Source organism: Castanea sativa, chromosome 10 (genome assembly GCF_040712315.1).
Source record: "Castanea sativa cultivar Marrone di Chiusa Pesio chromosome 10, ASM4071231v1".
Taxonomy (NCBI): Eukaryota; Viridiplantae; Streptophyta; class Magnoliopsida; order Fagales; family Fagaceae; genus Castanea; species Castanea sativa.
Genome location: NC_134022.1, coordinates 6,197,064 through 6,214,234, shown reverse-complemented (window position 1 = coordinate 6,214,234; position 17,171 = coordinate 6,197,064). Strand labels below are relative to the sequence as shown.

Below are 17,171 nucleotides of genomic sequence, written 5' to 3'. Positions count from 1 at the left end.
TGTGGAAAATGTTGGATTTTTAGTGAGTTTAGAATCAGTTTATGGCAAATTTAGGTCCACACCAAGTAGACTCTAGGGGGTCTCAGCTTCAAGATGATGTTCACACTATTGAACAAGGTGGAGATCGGGAGGGGAGTGCACATACCACTCATACGAGCAAGAGTCAGTCACGAGGTGGAAGCAGAATCTCCCACAAAGAGAATACCAGGGCCATGCAGTTGGAAATTGACAGTTTAAAGAGAAAGTTATGTCACGAATAACTAAGGCGGACTCAGTCCATCTCTGACTCTTCTTCTGGTGAGAATGAGAATGAGGGGGGGATAGCTATAGGCAAAGTTCAAGAACTCCCCCCAGTGAGTCTTACTCGTATGAAGATAGTGGCCATCATAATTGCAGGAATAGGAATTCATCCACCAGGGGTTTAGGAACTGATGTTATGGGTAGGGTGTTTAGTCAAATAAATCTCCTTTCACACGTAAGATTGAAAAGGGAAAACTTCCTCAGCGTTTCGCCCAACCAACATATACCATGTATAATGGTCAAACTGACCATGTGGAGCACGTAAGCCATTTCAACCAAAGGATGGATGTGTACTCCAACAATGAAGTGTTGATGTGCAAGGTTTTCCCCTCCAGCTTGGGGACTATTGCGATGAGATGGTTTGATGGCCTAGGATCAAGGTCCATTAATTCCTTTAAAGAACTTATTCGGCCGTTCGGATCTCGCTTTATTACGTGTAGTAGGATCCCTTGGCTTTTGGATTCTTTGTTGTCCCTGGCCATGCGAGAGGGTGAAACCTTAAAAACGTACACATATAGATATTGGGAAATGTTCAATGAAATTGATGGAAATTTTGAAGATGTGGCCATTAGAACTTTCAAAGTCAGCTTACTAGCCAAGCATGGGTTGAGGAAGTCATTAACTGGGAAACCAGTTAGTAGTGTGCACCAGTTTATGGACCGGATTGATAAGTATAAGCGAGTTGAGGAGGACCAACAGTTAGGTAAAGGAAAGGCGAAGGTGGTCTCTCAGGATATGAGGGACTTCAGGTTGGACAAATACACCGATAACCGTCATCGGCGAGACTTCACTAGGCAGATTGAGGCTGGTATTATGCCACAGGCCGTTAACATGGTATTCCGAGAACCAATTCATGGAGAAAATCAAGAATGAACCATACTTCAAATAGCCTAACAAGATGAATGGAGACCCCACAAGACGTAATCAGAACCTTCATTGTCAGTACCACTAGGAGCGCGGACATACCACAGAGAATTGCCGAAATTTGTGGTATCATTTGGAGCAATTGGTTAAGGAGGGAAGGTTGCAACAGTTCCTATATAGGCCCGTTAGGCAAATCAGTCACATAAGATCAGGTACTCAAGGGAACACCTCTTCCAGGCCTCTGTTGGGCACCATTAATGTCATCTTTGCAACTCCTGGAAGGGCGGATTCGTGTCCCTCCCGCATAATAACTGTGGCTCGACCACTATCTGACAACTTTAATCATGGGCCAAAAAGAGCAAAGGTTGCACTGCAATTGGTATTGAGTTTCTCGGATAAGGATAAGTTTGAAACTATAAAGCCACATGATGATGCTCTGGTGGTCACACTCAGGATAGGGGGTATGACGTGAGGCATGTTATGGTGGATTAGGGTAGCGGGGCGGAAATTATGTATCCTAACTTGTATAAAGGCCTAAGATTAAAACTAGAAGATTTAACTAATTATAATTCACCTCTGGTAGGTTTCGATGGGAAGATGGTTATACCAATAGGACAAGTCAAATTGCCGGTACAAACAGGGTCAGAAGTTGTAGAGGTCAACTTTATAGTGGTGGATGCATATTCTCCATACATGGTCATTGTGGCAAGACCCTAGCTTCATGCCATGATGGCTATCCCTTCCACTTTGCATTTAAAGGTGAAATATTCATCTAGAGACCGGGTTGAAGAGCTGATCTGAAGCCAATCTACAGCGAGGTAGTGTATGGTGGCTGCAGTTAGACATCAGTCTGGAGTTGGGTCATCGGCATCAGATGATCATGATTTGTAGCAATTAAAGGAGCCGAGGTTATCAAGGGATCTATCTGTGGAAGCAGAGTGTGAATCCTTAGAACGAGTTGCTATAGGTGATGATAAAGAAAAGTATTTTTAGATAGGCGCCCAGCTGCCTCCTCAAGAGAAGGAGGAATTGGTGAAGTTCCTTAAGGGAAACCTTGATGTCTTTGCTTGGAATGCTTATGAAGCCCCGGGGGTCGATTCGAGCTTCATTTGTCATCATTTGAATGTCAACCCCGCTGTGTTACCAAGGAAGTAGCCGCCTCGGCGATCATCTAAAGAACATTCTGATGATGTAAAAGAAGAAGTAATTGAGCTCAAGAAAGCAGGGGCAATCAAGGAGGTATTTTATCCTGATTGGTTGGCCAATACTGTGGTAGTTAAGAAGAAGAATGGCAAATGGCGGGTCTGCTTAGACTTTACCGACTTGAATAAGGCATGTCCCAAGGATCCTTTCCCTATACCTCGCATTGATCAATTGGTGGATGCCACGACTGGACATCCTCGAATGAGTTTCCTAGATGCTTTTCAAGGTTATCACCAAATACCTTTAGCTTTGGATGATCAAGAGAAAACAACCCTCGTTACTCCTACTGGAAACTATCATTATAAGGTAATGCCTTTTGGTTTGAAAAATACATGGGCTACTTATCAAAGGATGATGACTAGGATGTTTGAGTCTCAACTAGAAAAGAGCACTGAAGTTTATGTGGATGACATGGTGGTAAAGAGTAAATTGGTGTCCGAGCATGTGGGAAATCTTGAAAACGTCTTCAAGACACTAAGGAAGTATAAGTTACGCCTAAATGCTTCTAAATACTCTTTTAGCGTGAGGTTTGGTAAATTTTTAGGCTTTATGGTTACACATCGTGGAATCAAAGTTAACCCTGATCAAGTGAAGGCTATTAATAGTTTGCAGCAACCTAGTAATCCTAAGGAAATTCAAAGATTGACAGGAATGATGGCTGCTTTAAATCAGTTTATTTCTCGGTCCGCAGACAGATGAAGGTCTTTTTTCCAGTTGTTGAATAAGTGGAAAGGATTTGAATGAACTAAAGAGTGTGCTTTAGCTTTTCTCGGCCACCTATTATGCCTAGACCAGAAGTAGATGAGGTACTGTTTGCCTATATCGCTGTAATTTCCCATGCTGTCAGCTTAGGGCTAACAATGGTCGATAACGGTGTTTAGAAGCCGGTCTATTATGTAAGTAAATCATTGCACGAAACTGAGATTCACTACTTACCGCTGGAGAAAGACATTTTGGCAGTAGTACATGCCATGTAAAAGCTTCCTCATTACTTCCAGTCTCATACAGTGGTGGTCCTAACTCTACTCCCGCTTAGGTCTCTACTTTGGAGCGCTGATTATACGGGAAGGATTGCCAAATGGGGAACGATTTTAGGGGATTTTGATATAAAGTACATGCCACGTACCTCTGTCAAAGGCCAGGTTCTTGCTGACTTGGTAGCCGAGTTTGCTGAGCCCTCATTAGAAAAGCATATGAAGAGATCGGACATGGATGAAAAATCAGTTGGCATGATCTCCCTAAAGGAATCTTTATTGTGGAAGGTGTACGTAGATGGTGCAGCAAATCAAAGGGGATCTGGAGCAAGGCTAGTTATAATATCTTTAGATAAGATCGTCATCGAAAAGTCTTTGAGAATAGATTTTTCAGCCACGGATAATGAAGCCAAGTATGAAGCTCTGCTAATAGGGATGAATATGGTTTAGAGAATGGGAGTGAAGAACGTGGAGATGTTCTCGGACTCAATGTTGGTTGTAGGCTAGGTGGAAGGAGAGCTAGAAGCCAGAGACTCGAGAATGCAGGAATACTTAAGTTAGGTTAGACGCTTGCAATCAAATTTTGAATCTTTCACTTTAGTACAAATCTCTAGAAACAGGAACACTCATGTCGGCTCTCTAGCCACCTTGGTAATGTCCTCGGCACAGAGTTTACCTTGGGTTATTCTAGTGGAAGATTTGTGTATGCCTACTAAGATAATTGTAGGTGTAATCCATGTTCATCAAATCAAAGTGGGACCTAGCTGGATGGACCCTGTGGTGCTGTATCTCAAAGAGAATATCTTACTTGGGAAAAAATATGAAGCCGACAAAGTACAAAGGAAGGCTCCTCGGTTTTGGCTGTCCAAGGATCAGAAGTTATACAAGCGCTCTTTTTAAGGACCATACCTGCTATGTATACACCCAGAAGTGACGGAGCTGCTTTTGGAAGAATTGCATGAAAGGATTTGTGGAAGTCATATTGGGGGAAGATCTTTGTCCCACAAAGCTCTTACTCAAGGATATTGGTGGCCTGATATGCAGAAGGAAGAGCTGGAGTACGTGAAGAAATGTGACCAATACTAGAGGTTTGCTCTGAACATTCATCAACTAGGGGTAGTCCTTAATCCCCTATCCAGTCCTTGGCATTTTGCTCACTGAAGCTTGGATATTGTAGGACCCTTCCCCAAGGCAGCGGCAAATAAGAGATTTTTGCTGGTCGGCACAGACTACTGAACTAAATGGGTTGAAGCCGAGTCATTATCAAACATTAAGGATCTGGACGCAAGTAGGTTTGCGTGGAAAAACATAGTTACTCGGTTTGGAATTCCTTATACCCTTATCTAAAATAATGGTGTTCAAATTGATAGTAAGAACTTCAGGAGATATTATTGCAATCAGGGTATTACAAACAGATATTCCTCTCCGGCTTATCCGCAAGGGAATGGACAGGCCGAGGCTATTAACAAGGTAATAGTTAATGGGCTTAAGAAGAGGTTGGATGATGCTAAGGGAAGATGGGTGAAAGAGTTGTCACATGTCCTTTGGACATATAGGACTACACCTCGTAGGTCCACATGAGAAACTTCTTTTTCAATGACCTATGGGGCCGACGCGGTAATTCCTCTCGAGACAGGTTTCCCGACGTTAAGGACGAGCTCTTTTAGTCCGAGCAACAATGATGGATTGTTAGAAAAGAGTTTGAACTTAGTTGAGGAACCAAGGGAAAATGCGATGGTTCAGTTAGTATACTATCAGCACAAGCTTAAACAGGGTTATGACTCAAACGTGAAGCTAAGGTCATTGGTGCCAGGAGATTTAATGTTAAGGAAGGTTTTAGGTACTGCAAAAAATCCAGCCTGAAAAAAATTGGGACCAAACTAGGAAGGGCTGTACCATATCACTTCAGTAGCTAGAATAGGGGCTTATTATTTGGAAGACCTAGATGAAAAGGTTGTACCACGTCCTTAGAATGTAAATAACCTGCGAATGTATTATTATTAATGAGTATTTTCCAGTTCCATATAGTTTATTGTTTTATGCGTTACTTTTATTGTTTTTCTAAGAATCAAACAGAACATTGGCTATGCCTGACTTCTCAGACCACATACCTTGGGAAAATTGATATCTTCCATTGTTTCTCTAAGAATCAAACAGGACCTTGGCTATGCTGGCTTCCTGGACCACATACCTTGGGATAATTGATATCTTCCATTGTTTCTCTAAGAATCAAACAGAACATTGGCTATGCTTGGATCCTCGAACCACATACCTTGAGAAAATTGATATCTTCCATTGTTTCTCTAAAAATCAAACTGAACCTTGGCTATGCTTGGATCCTCAAACCACATACCTTGGAAAAATTGATATCTTTCATTGTTTCTCTAAGAATCAAACAGAACCTTGACTGTGCCTGGCTCCTCGGACCACATACCTTGGGAAAATTGATATCTTCCATTGTTTCTATACGTATCAAACAAATCCTTGGCTATGTCTGGCTCCTCGAACCACCTACCTTGGAAAAATTGATAGCTTTCATTATTTGTCTAAGTATTAAATGAACCCTAGGCCATGTTTGGATCTTTAAACCACTTGCCTTGGGAGGATGGCCACTTTTCGATATTGTTTGGTAGCCAATGCTTGTTAGTCCTTTAAAGAATGTAATCTCATAAAAGGATTTATTCAAGTCATTGATAAAAACATCATAAAAGATTCGTTAATATATTAGTAAAAACTGGTTCATTTCCTTGGCTCACTACTCTAAATGCCATGATTACTGTTTTGACATTATTGTTTAGTCATTACTATTTAGTCATTAACATTGCGCATAGGAATAGCTTTAAAACTAAAAGCTAAGAGAAAGTATTACTGACTAATTGTAAATATCTCAAATAAATAAAAATTTCCACAGAATAAAAGATGAGAGTCTTAATCTAACCATCATATGGGTAGACAATTACATTATGGATGAAAACACAAATAGAACTACAAAAATGAACATATAACAAATAGGCTAGCATAAACTGAGCTAGAAGAGAAAAGAGGCCTAAGCTATGCCTTGGTCCTTGGCAGAGGGTCTTCTTTGGATTTGGCCGCGATTTCCTTAGTCTTATCTTCAGCCCCTTTGGATTTGATATCAGCCTCTTTGGTTCTGGGAGCAACTTCTTTGATCTAGAGAGAAGCATTTGGGACTTTAGCTTCAGATGAAATTACAACTTCTTTCCCTTTATCCTTTTCTCTTGGCCAAGGACCACCCTGACCAACATCCCTACTCAGGACCTTGTCAACCTTCTCACTTTTATCACCAACTTGACCGAGCCCTATGGATACTATAGAAGAAGGAAGAAAGCCTTGTGTGGTGAAGGGTTGCACAGGATGAGTGGATTCTGGGATAGTAGGAAGTGGAGGGATGGCTAGAATCGCACGTATATTTAGGGGATACCATACGTTTTCAGCCTTCCTCTATTCAGAGGTAGTAGGGGCTCCTGCCACATTAAGGGCTTCCACCCACACCTGTTGGCAGTAATCCCAACATACCTCAGCAAACTCCCCAGCCAGGCGGACCTCCGTTTCCTCGACCCCACGATTGTAGGAAGCCAGCGACGCGGCCTCCACGGTCTCCTTGATGGTGCAAGCCGCTTCCTTAGCTTGGGCTAACTCACTCTTCAAGCCCAGAACTTCTTGTTGGGCAGTGGCTAGCTCTATTCCTTTGTAATGGAGCTGTTTGCGTTACTCCTCCACCTAAGTCTTGGCAATCTTAAGCCCAGACACAACACTCCTTCTTCCCTCCCCTTCTTCTGCCAACTTTTCAGTAAACTCCTTTTTCTCCTTCTCGGCCAAACCCAAGGCTTTTTCAGTCTCGGCCCTGAAGTTGGCCTCGGCTTTAGCCTTGTTCCGAGCATCATTTACCCACTCCTCGCCAACGAATACCTCCTAGATAGTCTGCACAAAAGCAACGAACCAGTGCGTCATAACAAAAAAATAATAATAATAAAACAATATAAAGTAATACTAATAGAAAACAAATAATAACAAAATAATGTAACAGAAGATGTTGACGCTAACAACTAATCTTACCAGAGCTAAGTCCCTTTTGAGGGACAGGAAGAGCTCTTGCTGCCTCATTTTTCTTAGGGCAGCCATATCCTTAGACAGAAGTATAGGCTGCTTTAAGGCTTCAGCCAGATAATGGGCGTGCGTGCCCTTTTTGAAATTCTCTTATTGTAGAATTTCGGGGAATAGTGGCTCCATCCAACTCCAACCGAGGGGCCCAATTGGACTGAGTTTGACGTACCTTGGCCACATCATGGCTCTCCTTGCTCTCCACAGAAGAGGCTCGCGTCTGGCCTTTGGTTATTTTTTGTTGTTTAGGCCCCTTCTGTTGAGCCAGCTCCCCCTCTTCAACTTCATCGTGTCTTTTCTTTTTAAGATTGGGTATGGGAAGTAAGGTACCTGGAGGAGGAAGAAGAGGAGGAGGAGGAGGGGGTGGAGGATTGGCAAAGGGCTGAGACCCCGAAGCGCCTTTTGTGGTTTGCTTACCCCTGTCGGCAAGGATAGCCTTCAAGCCTCTTCCTTTTTGTAGAGACTTTTTTTCTTCCTCTTTTTCGGTGCTGCTAATCCATATGTGCAACTACAAAACCTCTAATACCCGAGCTTTTTTTCGATTCGCTTTTTTCATCTGAGAGGTAGACAACGGGGCCTTCTGGTGTTTTCTCTACTTTCTCGAGTCGGAATTGGTCTATTTCCTCCTCGAGGGACAAGCGTGAGAATGTAGACTCTTCTCGAGAGGCCGCTGCTTCAGGGTGTACAGGAGGGGGGAATTGCAGCTATTGGGTGTGCGTAAAGATTGATAGGAAATTCGTCAAGCAAGTCTTGTTGAGCAAGAAATCCTGTTTTAGAGACGTCTATCCTTTGGTGCCTACGGTCGCCTACGATTATGGCGTTACCTATGTCCTGGAAGGTGGTTGATAATGGCTCGAAACCTAGGATGAGATGAACCGCCCTCAGCTGCCTGTCTTCGCTCACAAACACCTCAGATCTTAAAACTCTGTTAAGGTCTTGGACGTTTGTTAAGCTTAAGCGGGGTGACACATGTCGTTTATCTGCAAAAATATTCGAGGAGCAAATCGTGGTCAGAATAGTAAATTCCAGTATTGAAAGCAAATGAACATAATACAATAGACAAATGATAAGGTTAATTGGGCTAAATCCCATACTAAAGAGCCTAATCCTACGGAATCACACCTGGTTTTCGCTCCTCAACTGGGCAGTGAAGGCCGTCGTTCCACTCCCTAGAGGCGATGAGGTAATCATCTTTCATGCCCTTGTTGGACTTGGGAAGACACGATATGAGTCTGACAACGCTAGACCTAGACTTGAGGTAGTACCCCGAGTCCTCAAGTGAGCGACACTCATACATATGGACAACGTCACGCCATGTGAGTCTTAACTCATCTGCTCATTTAGAGCGTTGACACAACCTAAAATTCTAAATACATTAGGTGCACATTGGTGAGGGCATAACCTATGGTTTAACAAGTAGTCTCAAGTTATGTTCCCCATAAGGAGTGTCATTCCCCCTTCTATGAATGCGATTATGGGAATGGCAACTTCCCTTTCTTTCCTATCGGTATATATCTGGTCTGGGGTACAATACCTCAAACCCACTCCCTGGGGAATATGGTATCTGGCTTGGAAGCCCTCCATACCAGCAGGGGTGTCTACTAACCCTTTGAATCTACCCATTTGGATGAAATAAAAATGAAGATTTGAAAAAAAAAATGGATAAAATTAATGGGGCCGAGAAGGATGGCCGAGAAGAAAAGAACTTGGGAGCGTGAAAACTTACTAAAAAAAGACCAGGTGACTCTTCAAGAGCTTCTTGAGAATTAGGAAATAAGGGATTCTTAAGGGCTAACCGATTTCTGAAGTAATGGAAAAATTGTGACCTCCCATGCGTTTTATATGAAAGGCGGGGCTAAGTGGGAGTTATCCCGCTCAAAATTCAAGGATACATTCTGACCGTTAGATTTACACCTCACCGTTGAACGTGGAAGACAGGGCGCTGCCTAGAGCATTTAATGGGGGCATCGTGGGTTTCGAAGCGTCAAAAACAATTTAAAAAATGAGAAATGACATTCTCACTTGTGAAAATTTGAGAAGCGCGTAAAAGTTGTGACGATTGGGTCAAAACTCCAATTTTCTCCTTAGATGGGAGAGAAAAATAAAGTTTTGAGGGGCTATTGTGGGAACAAAAGGCCCAAGATACGTTTTTAGGCCATGGGCTTGAGCCGAGGACATTTGCTCGTCCGAGGACGGATTAATGGTATTAACGATATCAAAATTACAGCCCCTAAAGCAAATGTGGCGGATGAAGTGAATGTAAGTAATCCGAGGAAGACTACCTCCTCGGTTGAGTGCAGTAAGGATCAAGTGGTACGTCATGTTAACTAGAATGATATTTTAGAAGGTCTTGGGGATGAAGATATGTTTAAAAGAGGCACAGAGAGCAAGGGGTGAAAGAAAAAGGAGATCTTTGAGAAAGCTGCTACCACCGCATTGAATGCTCTGTACCTAAGTCTCTGGCCGCATTTATGAGGAAGTGATACCTGAACAGTGATTTTCAACCTTACAGCTATTACCTAGGGATTTTCAAGAAAGGCGGATGGGACGAGTATCAGAGGGAGCAGTCTAAATCTACAAAGAAGGAGGAGGGACTATAAGAAAGAGGAGGGTCCTGTAAAGAAAGGGGAGAAGAATTTTTGGTAAAAGATCTTTAAGTAAGAAGAAATATAAACACTTAGTTCTCGACTTGAGTCCAAGGATAAACTTCATCTTATAAACTTGTTCATATATATTGTTTTGTGATCTTGGGTCATTGCCATAACCGTTTAAACTCATTAGAATCAAGATTTCTAGCTCACACTCTATAAATTCATCATATTGGGTTCTTTGGGCCTACGTTCTCCTTCTTGTTGGGCTGAGGCTCGAATTACATCCCTACAATTGTGATTATTTTTAATTGTACTATGCATATGCACGAGTTATACGCTAGTATTATTTAATGGCCATGTATTTACTTTACCATCCATTATTGCTCTTAAATTGATATATGCTTATTTAATAAAAAAAAAAAAAGATGTTAATATATATATATATATATATATATATATATATATCTTCCTCAAAAATATATATAATAAAATAATCAATTAATTAATTAAACATGTATTTTATTGTTTTGTATCCTAAATTTTGGAAATTGTCGTATTATCATGTGTATCACACCAGTATATAGAAACTTGCCCTTGTTTCCTATCTACACTCTCCTTCAGTTTTTTTTTTTTTTTTTCTCTCTCTCTCTCTCTCTTTTATATATTAAGAAGATTCAAAAATTTAATTATTTTTATTTTTATTTTAAAAATACTCTTAATTTAATTAACTTATCCTTATTTCTAAAACATAAAAATAAAGTTAAAATTGTAAAAATTTTATAAATTTTTTTTTTTTTAAATCTACTCATGTTCTGTAAAACTTGCCGTGCCAGCTTAATCTTGCATTTTCGGTAGGAGTAATAATTCTGAAGCAGGCTGTGCCTCAATAGTCAGTCCTAGGAAAATTGATTGACGTTGATTATTTGGCACTTTCTGATATCAATGTTTTGACCGTCACTTTCCCAAAGGAATAATGGATAAGAAGTAGTGACCCAATTTAATAAATCTTATCTGCAATCAGTTTGGTTTAATTTTTTTAAATTGAGCTCATTTTTACTTTTAATTACAGGGAACCCGACTAATGATTTATTTGGCCCATAGACTTACAAGATAAGACATGAGTCTGTGTTACCCCAAAACCTGGCAGGTTAATAACACCACACCAAAAAAAAAAAAGACCTGTAATACTTAGGTGTTATTCTCCTTTGAATCAATTCAATCAAGATTCAAGACACGTGGTAGTCTGGGCCACAATTTTAATTTTTTTTAACCATATTTCATATACACCTAAATTTAATCTTTTTTTTTTTTGTGGTTGTGATAATGACCTAACTTTCTTATTAATGCTTTACATGGGTTTAATTAGCTTAATTTATAAAAAAATTTATCGTTGCCTTGATTTGAATCTAACCTATTAATGAATCTAAAAAAGAATCAAAGTTTGACATGGAGGTCGAGTACGAAAGAGACACAAAGCTCCAGCAAAGAAGACGAGATACTGGAAAGGAACATTAAAAGGATTTTCTTATAGGGGATATTCCAGGGGCATATGCTCAAGGGCAGCGCCACCTTAAGGTCAAGGTGGTCCCAGATTACCCTGACCTGAAATTTTATATATATATATATATATATATATATATATAATAATTTAAAAAAAATTTATTTGTCTACCCTTAAAAAAAAATTGGAAACACCCTCAATTTTTTTTATGCCAATAAAATTAAATTTTGCTCCATAATTTGTTCTATATTCAGTGGATGAATGATTACTTGGTTGTGTACATTGAAAGAGATGTAGTTTGTAGCATTAATAATGAGACTATTATACAATGATTTCAAAATATGAAAACTCTTAGAAGACAATTGTAAACTTTATGTATTTGTGTCTTTTTTTATTATTGTTGTTGTCAATATATGAATTTTTCTTTTTATTAGATTGTATTATTTATGCTTTTTAAGGAACATTTTAAGAAAAATTTCAAGAGCGGCCACTGCATATGCTCAAGCATTTCGTTTTGAAAAAGACATCGAAGATGCTGAGGTATCAAATGATGAAGTAGATCAGTTATCAGAAGGTATGGTAGAGGTATCGCTGTCAAGAGAAACCAAATCACGCATCAGAGCCCCTTGGTCCAAGGCATTGATAGTGAAAGTGTATGGAAGGATTGTGGGCTTCAGCTACCATACTTTCAAGATTAAAGCCATGTGGAATCCTAAAGGAAAAATGGACTATGTTGATTTAGGTAAAGACTTCTTCCTTATCAAATTTTATGACAATGAAGATTATGATAAGGTGCTGCGTGGAGGACCATGTTTTGTGGGGGAGCACTTCCTAGCTATCAAGCCTTGGGAGCGATACTTCGAGGCCTCAGAGGCTCAGTTTACATCAGTAGTAGTATGGGTAAGGCTCCTAGAGCTACCCATTGAAGGAGATTCACAACGCAATCAGTTCAGTACTTAGAATTGATTCCTTCACGGCAACTGGCTCTAGAGGTAGTTATGCCAGATTGTGTATCCAAGTGGATTTGGATAAACCCTTGATCAACACTGTAAAAATTGGAAGGTTGAAACAGAGGGTCATGTACGAGGAAATTAGTTCACTATGCTTTTGCTGTGGAAGAATTGGACATAAGAAAGAAAGCTGTTGCTACCAGATCCTTCCCAAGGTGACCGAAACAATTAGGGTGGATAATACTCCTACACCATTCAATGAAAGGCAAGCTGAAGATACGTCAGAGTCTAACTATGGCTCTTGGATGATTGTAACTAGACGAAAGAATTCAGTTAGGAATGGTTGGGCCCGTGGGCCAAACCAACCAACCCGCCAAGGGGAGAGAGTAACTAAGGGAAATTTAGTATATCGGGAGAAGATGTGGTACAAACCACTCCTCCTAAAAACGTCAAGTCAATCTCTATAGATTCAGAAAAATCCACTCATACTATTGTGGCAAGAGAGAACACAATACATCCAACGGTAGGAATGGAGCGTAGCGTGGAAATGAAATGGAGATTTGGATGCCTATATCGAGCAGTGAGAAGGATAGGATGGCAATGTTAGAGAGTCGTCACTCCAAAGCCCATCGAGAGAAGAAATCTATGGGAACAAAAAACACAAATTCTTTCAAAAGGTTCAGCCACACAATAGGGAACAAAACCATTACCTTGCTAAAAGCTTCAGAGAAACTTGCCTAAAAAGAAAATGAACCCTCTTTGTCCAACACCACACAATCTGGTCAGCTCTGGTTGGGCTTTTTGGTTTAAGAGCAAGGCCATTCCAATACCCAATGAGATGATTGCCCAAATTAGAGCATCACCCATAGACACAATGGGCTGGTTCGAAGTGGATATCAAAGCAGCTTGGCAGAATCCCTTCCCAATAACGCCAGCAAGCATTAAGTCAGGAAGTTTACCTTTGGATCATCAAGCATGGGCCCTGACTCTCAACCCATGGTAGAATGTTCCTCACAGACACCCACTTAATAACAGAGGAGGAAGCAAATCTCTTGAACAAGCAAAGAAGGCCATTAGTAGTGCCTCACTTGGACGAATCAGGGTGGCTAATTCAAGTCTGTCATATGCTTTTTCCAGGTTCACTTTGATTTCCATATACCCCACTCTTCCCTTTTTCTTTTCTATGGAATGTGTTCACTTTTGGTCAATGAGGACATTATCCAATCCTTTCCTTCCTGGTACAAAAGCTACTTGTACAGGAGAGATGAGATTGCTGAGAAAGGGTCGAATCTAGGCAACAATAATCTTGGTGACCACTTTATAGACTGTGTTGCATAAACTAATTGGCCTATAGTTATTGATAGTCTCTGGGTTTTAGCATTTGGGAACTAGGGCTATCAAAGTTCTGTTTAGATAGTCTAGCATCACCCCTGAGCTAAATATACTACCCACTTCCTTGCAAATTGACTCACTAACTTCATGGCAAAAGATTTGGAAGAATCCAGCATGTAGTCCATCTACCCCTAGAGCTTTAAAAGCCTTAAGTGACCACAACCCAGCCTTAATTTCATCATAAGTGACATCTTCAATTAGTTTTGCCTTTTCTTCCTCAAATAGGAAGGTACACAAGAATTGTGCCACTTCAGAAGTTCTCAAGGCTTGTATGAGGCTAGTTGTGAAGATGGTAAGAAAGTTGTTTTGGATAAGATTTTTAATCTGCTCCTTATTTGATATCCATTCCCCAAGAGTGTTTTTAATACATTTGGTCCTATTTCTATTCCTTCTTACCAATGTTGAGACATGAAAAAAAGGAGGTATTACGATCTCCAAAGGCAACCCAATTTAGTCTAGATTTAAGCGCCCAATATTCCTCTTCTTGAAGTCTAACAAGTGAGTATTCTTCTATGAGTTGCTTCTAAAATTGGATGAGGAAATTATTGGGGTGGTCAGCTAAAACTTTCTAGACTCCATTTAACCGAGCCAGAACTTTCCTCTTTTTAGCAAAAAGATTACCAAACACCTCCCTATTCCACTGATTGGCTCTATTGGTAAAGTTTAGGATGGCAGAGCTGAGAGGTGCATCTTGGCCCCAGGCATTTTGAACCAAACTAGGGAACTCAGGGTGAAGTAGCCACATTGTCTGAAATCAGAATGATTTATTTCTAGTGGGTGGAGGGGGGTTGGTCAGCTCAATTAGAATAGGGCGGTGATCAAAGAACACTCTTGGGAGGTGAGTCACCAACTCTTCAAGGTAGAGGATGCCCCAAGATGGGTTGGCAAAGCATCTGTCAAGTCTTTCCAAGATAAGATCAAACACTTGTCTTAGGGTTGGACCAAGTAAATTTAGGTCCAAAGAAACCTAAATCCAATAGATTGCATGAGTCAATGCATTCTTTAAATTCAATAGCCCTATTGAGGTTAAGACTCCTACCCCCAAATTTATCTTCCCCACTCAGAATTTCATTGAAGTCCCCTAATACTAACCTGGAAAAAGAATGTAGTTCAGCTACTTTAGATAGATTAGACCAAAACATTCTCCTTTCAACTAAACATGGGCTAGCATAAACTGAAGAAATTAATCAAGTAGTTTTTGAATTACATACCTTCACTGAGGCATGAATCTCTTGCTCCATTGTTGACAAGACAAAGACCTCGGCCTCATCCTTCTTCCAGGGCAACCACAAACAAACAACATAACCTAGGGTGTCTATAGCATAGAATCCATCAAAGGGCAGACCTTCTGCAATCCTGCCAGCCCTTTCTCCACTAACTCTCATTTCTGTAATCACTATGATAGCTGGTTGGTGGTTCACTAGGATTCTCCTCTTGAAATCAACATTCAGCTGATCAAGATTATAATGAGTTGCATATCGTCCACTAGCATATCCATCTTGTTTAATGGGGGTACTCTAGAATCCTTTAACCCCATGAGAGGAATTCACCAAGGTGACCCACTCTCCCCATACATCTTTATACTTTGTATGGAGTATTTAGGCAGCCTCATTGATAAGGAGTGTATGGAAGGCAATTGGGTTCCTACAAAAGCATCTAGGGACCATATTGGCATATCCCATCTATTTTTTGCCGACAATCTAATGCTTTTTGCTACAGCAAGTGAGGAGAACAGTGAAACCATCAAGGAAGTGTTGGATTGGTTTTGTACTGAATCAGGGCAAAAGATTTGTACATGCAAATCTCGGATCTACTTCTCTCAAAATGTGGATGATGACTTGAAAGGAAGAATATGTGGTAATCTAAACATTCATGCCACTAACAACCTAGGAAAGTACATAGGATTCCCTCTAAAGCACAAAGATACAGAAAGAAACCAGTACAACTTTATAGCCAAGAGAGTGATTAATAGACTTGCTAGATGGAAATCCAAGTTCCTCTCCTTCGCGGGTAGAACTGTACTGGTCAAATCAGTCATGTTAGCCGTGCCTAACCATGTGATGCAAGGAGTGGCACTACCTTCCCATCTTTGTGAGAAATTAGACAAAATTAACAGAGATTTTTTGTGGGGATGCTCAACTGATGGAAGAAAGAAGATGCACCTTGTAGGTTGGAATAAAATTTTCAAACCTATGGAACAAGGAGGATTGGGTATCCAATCTACAAAAGAAAAAAAGATTGCTCATCTTGCTAAACTTAACTGGCGGACGTATCAAGAAAAATGCTCTTTGGACCAAGGTAATTTTGAGGAAGTACTGTTCACAGTCAAGAATGAACTCCAAGGACCCAAAGAAGCTACCTTGCTCTACAAATTGGAAAGCCATTAAAATGGATTCCCTGTGTTTATAATGGCATAGGCTGGAATGTTGGCAATAGTTTGAGCGTTAAGTTTTGGACAGACAGGTGGTTAAGAGGCTGTACACCTAGAGAACTAATTGCAGGCCCAATCAATAACATGGAGTGCAATCTGGCAATGGCAGATGTACTCCAAGGTAATAATTGGAACTGGGATGCTCTATCTTTTAATCTCCCCTCTGACATTGTAGATAAAATTAAGGCCACTCCCATCCAATTGTTTGGGAGGAAGGAGGACATGTTTATATGGAGGCAAACTAAGAGAGAGATGCTAGCTAATAGAGGAGTTCAATGTGATGTCACATGCCCTCTCTGCAGAAATGCCAGTGAAACTGCCATTCACCTTCTCAGAGAATGCCCATATGCAATGCAGATTTGAGGAAGGTTGGAATCCCAACCCCGCTAGAAGCATCCTACAATTTGGAGATGCTACAATGGTTAAAAGTTAACTGTCTAAGCAGTCATGATATCCTTTCCAATAGTGTGCCCTGGAAAATCCTATTTACCTTCACTGTGTGGAATCTATGGAAACATAGAAACAAGCTAGTCTTTGAAAACCGTGTCCTAAATCCTAGGCTGCATTATACTTGCATCAAGCGCGTTGTTGATTATTTTTATTGCATTGGGAAGTCTATCTGTGCCAAAAGATGGAGTTCAGTTCAGATTCAATGGACCATACCAAGCACGGGTTGGTGTAAATTAAATATAGATGGAGCATCGCTAGGGAATCCGAGGAAAGCGGGTGGTGGAGGATTAATCTGTTATCATAGGGGTGAATGGCTGAAAGGCTTAGTAGGGGAATAGGTAAATCCACCAGTGTAATTGTTGAATTTTAGGCTGTAAGAGATGGTCTTCTCTTA

General features: G+C 40.6%; 1 protein-coding gene across 1 annotated transcript; it reads left to right on the top strand.

Annotated features, from left to right (window-relative positions):
- Positions 1-528: 528 nt before the first annotated feature.
- On the top strand, positions 529-1,881 carry LOC142611927 (uncharacterized). The gene is made up of 3 exons (XM_075784078.1): positions 529-1,134; positions 1,316-1,625; positions 1,748-1,881. The coding sequence occupies exons 1-3, from the start codon at positions 529-531 to the stop codon at positions 1,879-1,881; spliced, it is 1,050 nt and encodes a 349-aa protein (XP_075640193.1).
- The last annotated feature ends 15,290 nt before the right edge of the window (positions 1,882-17,171 follow it).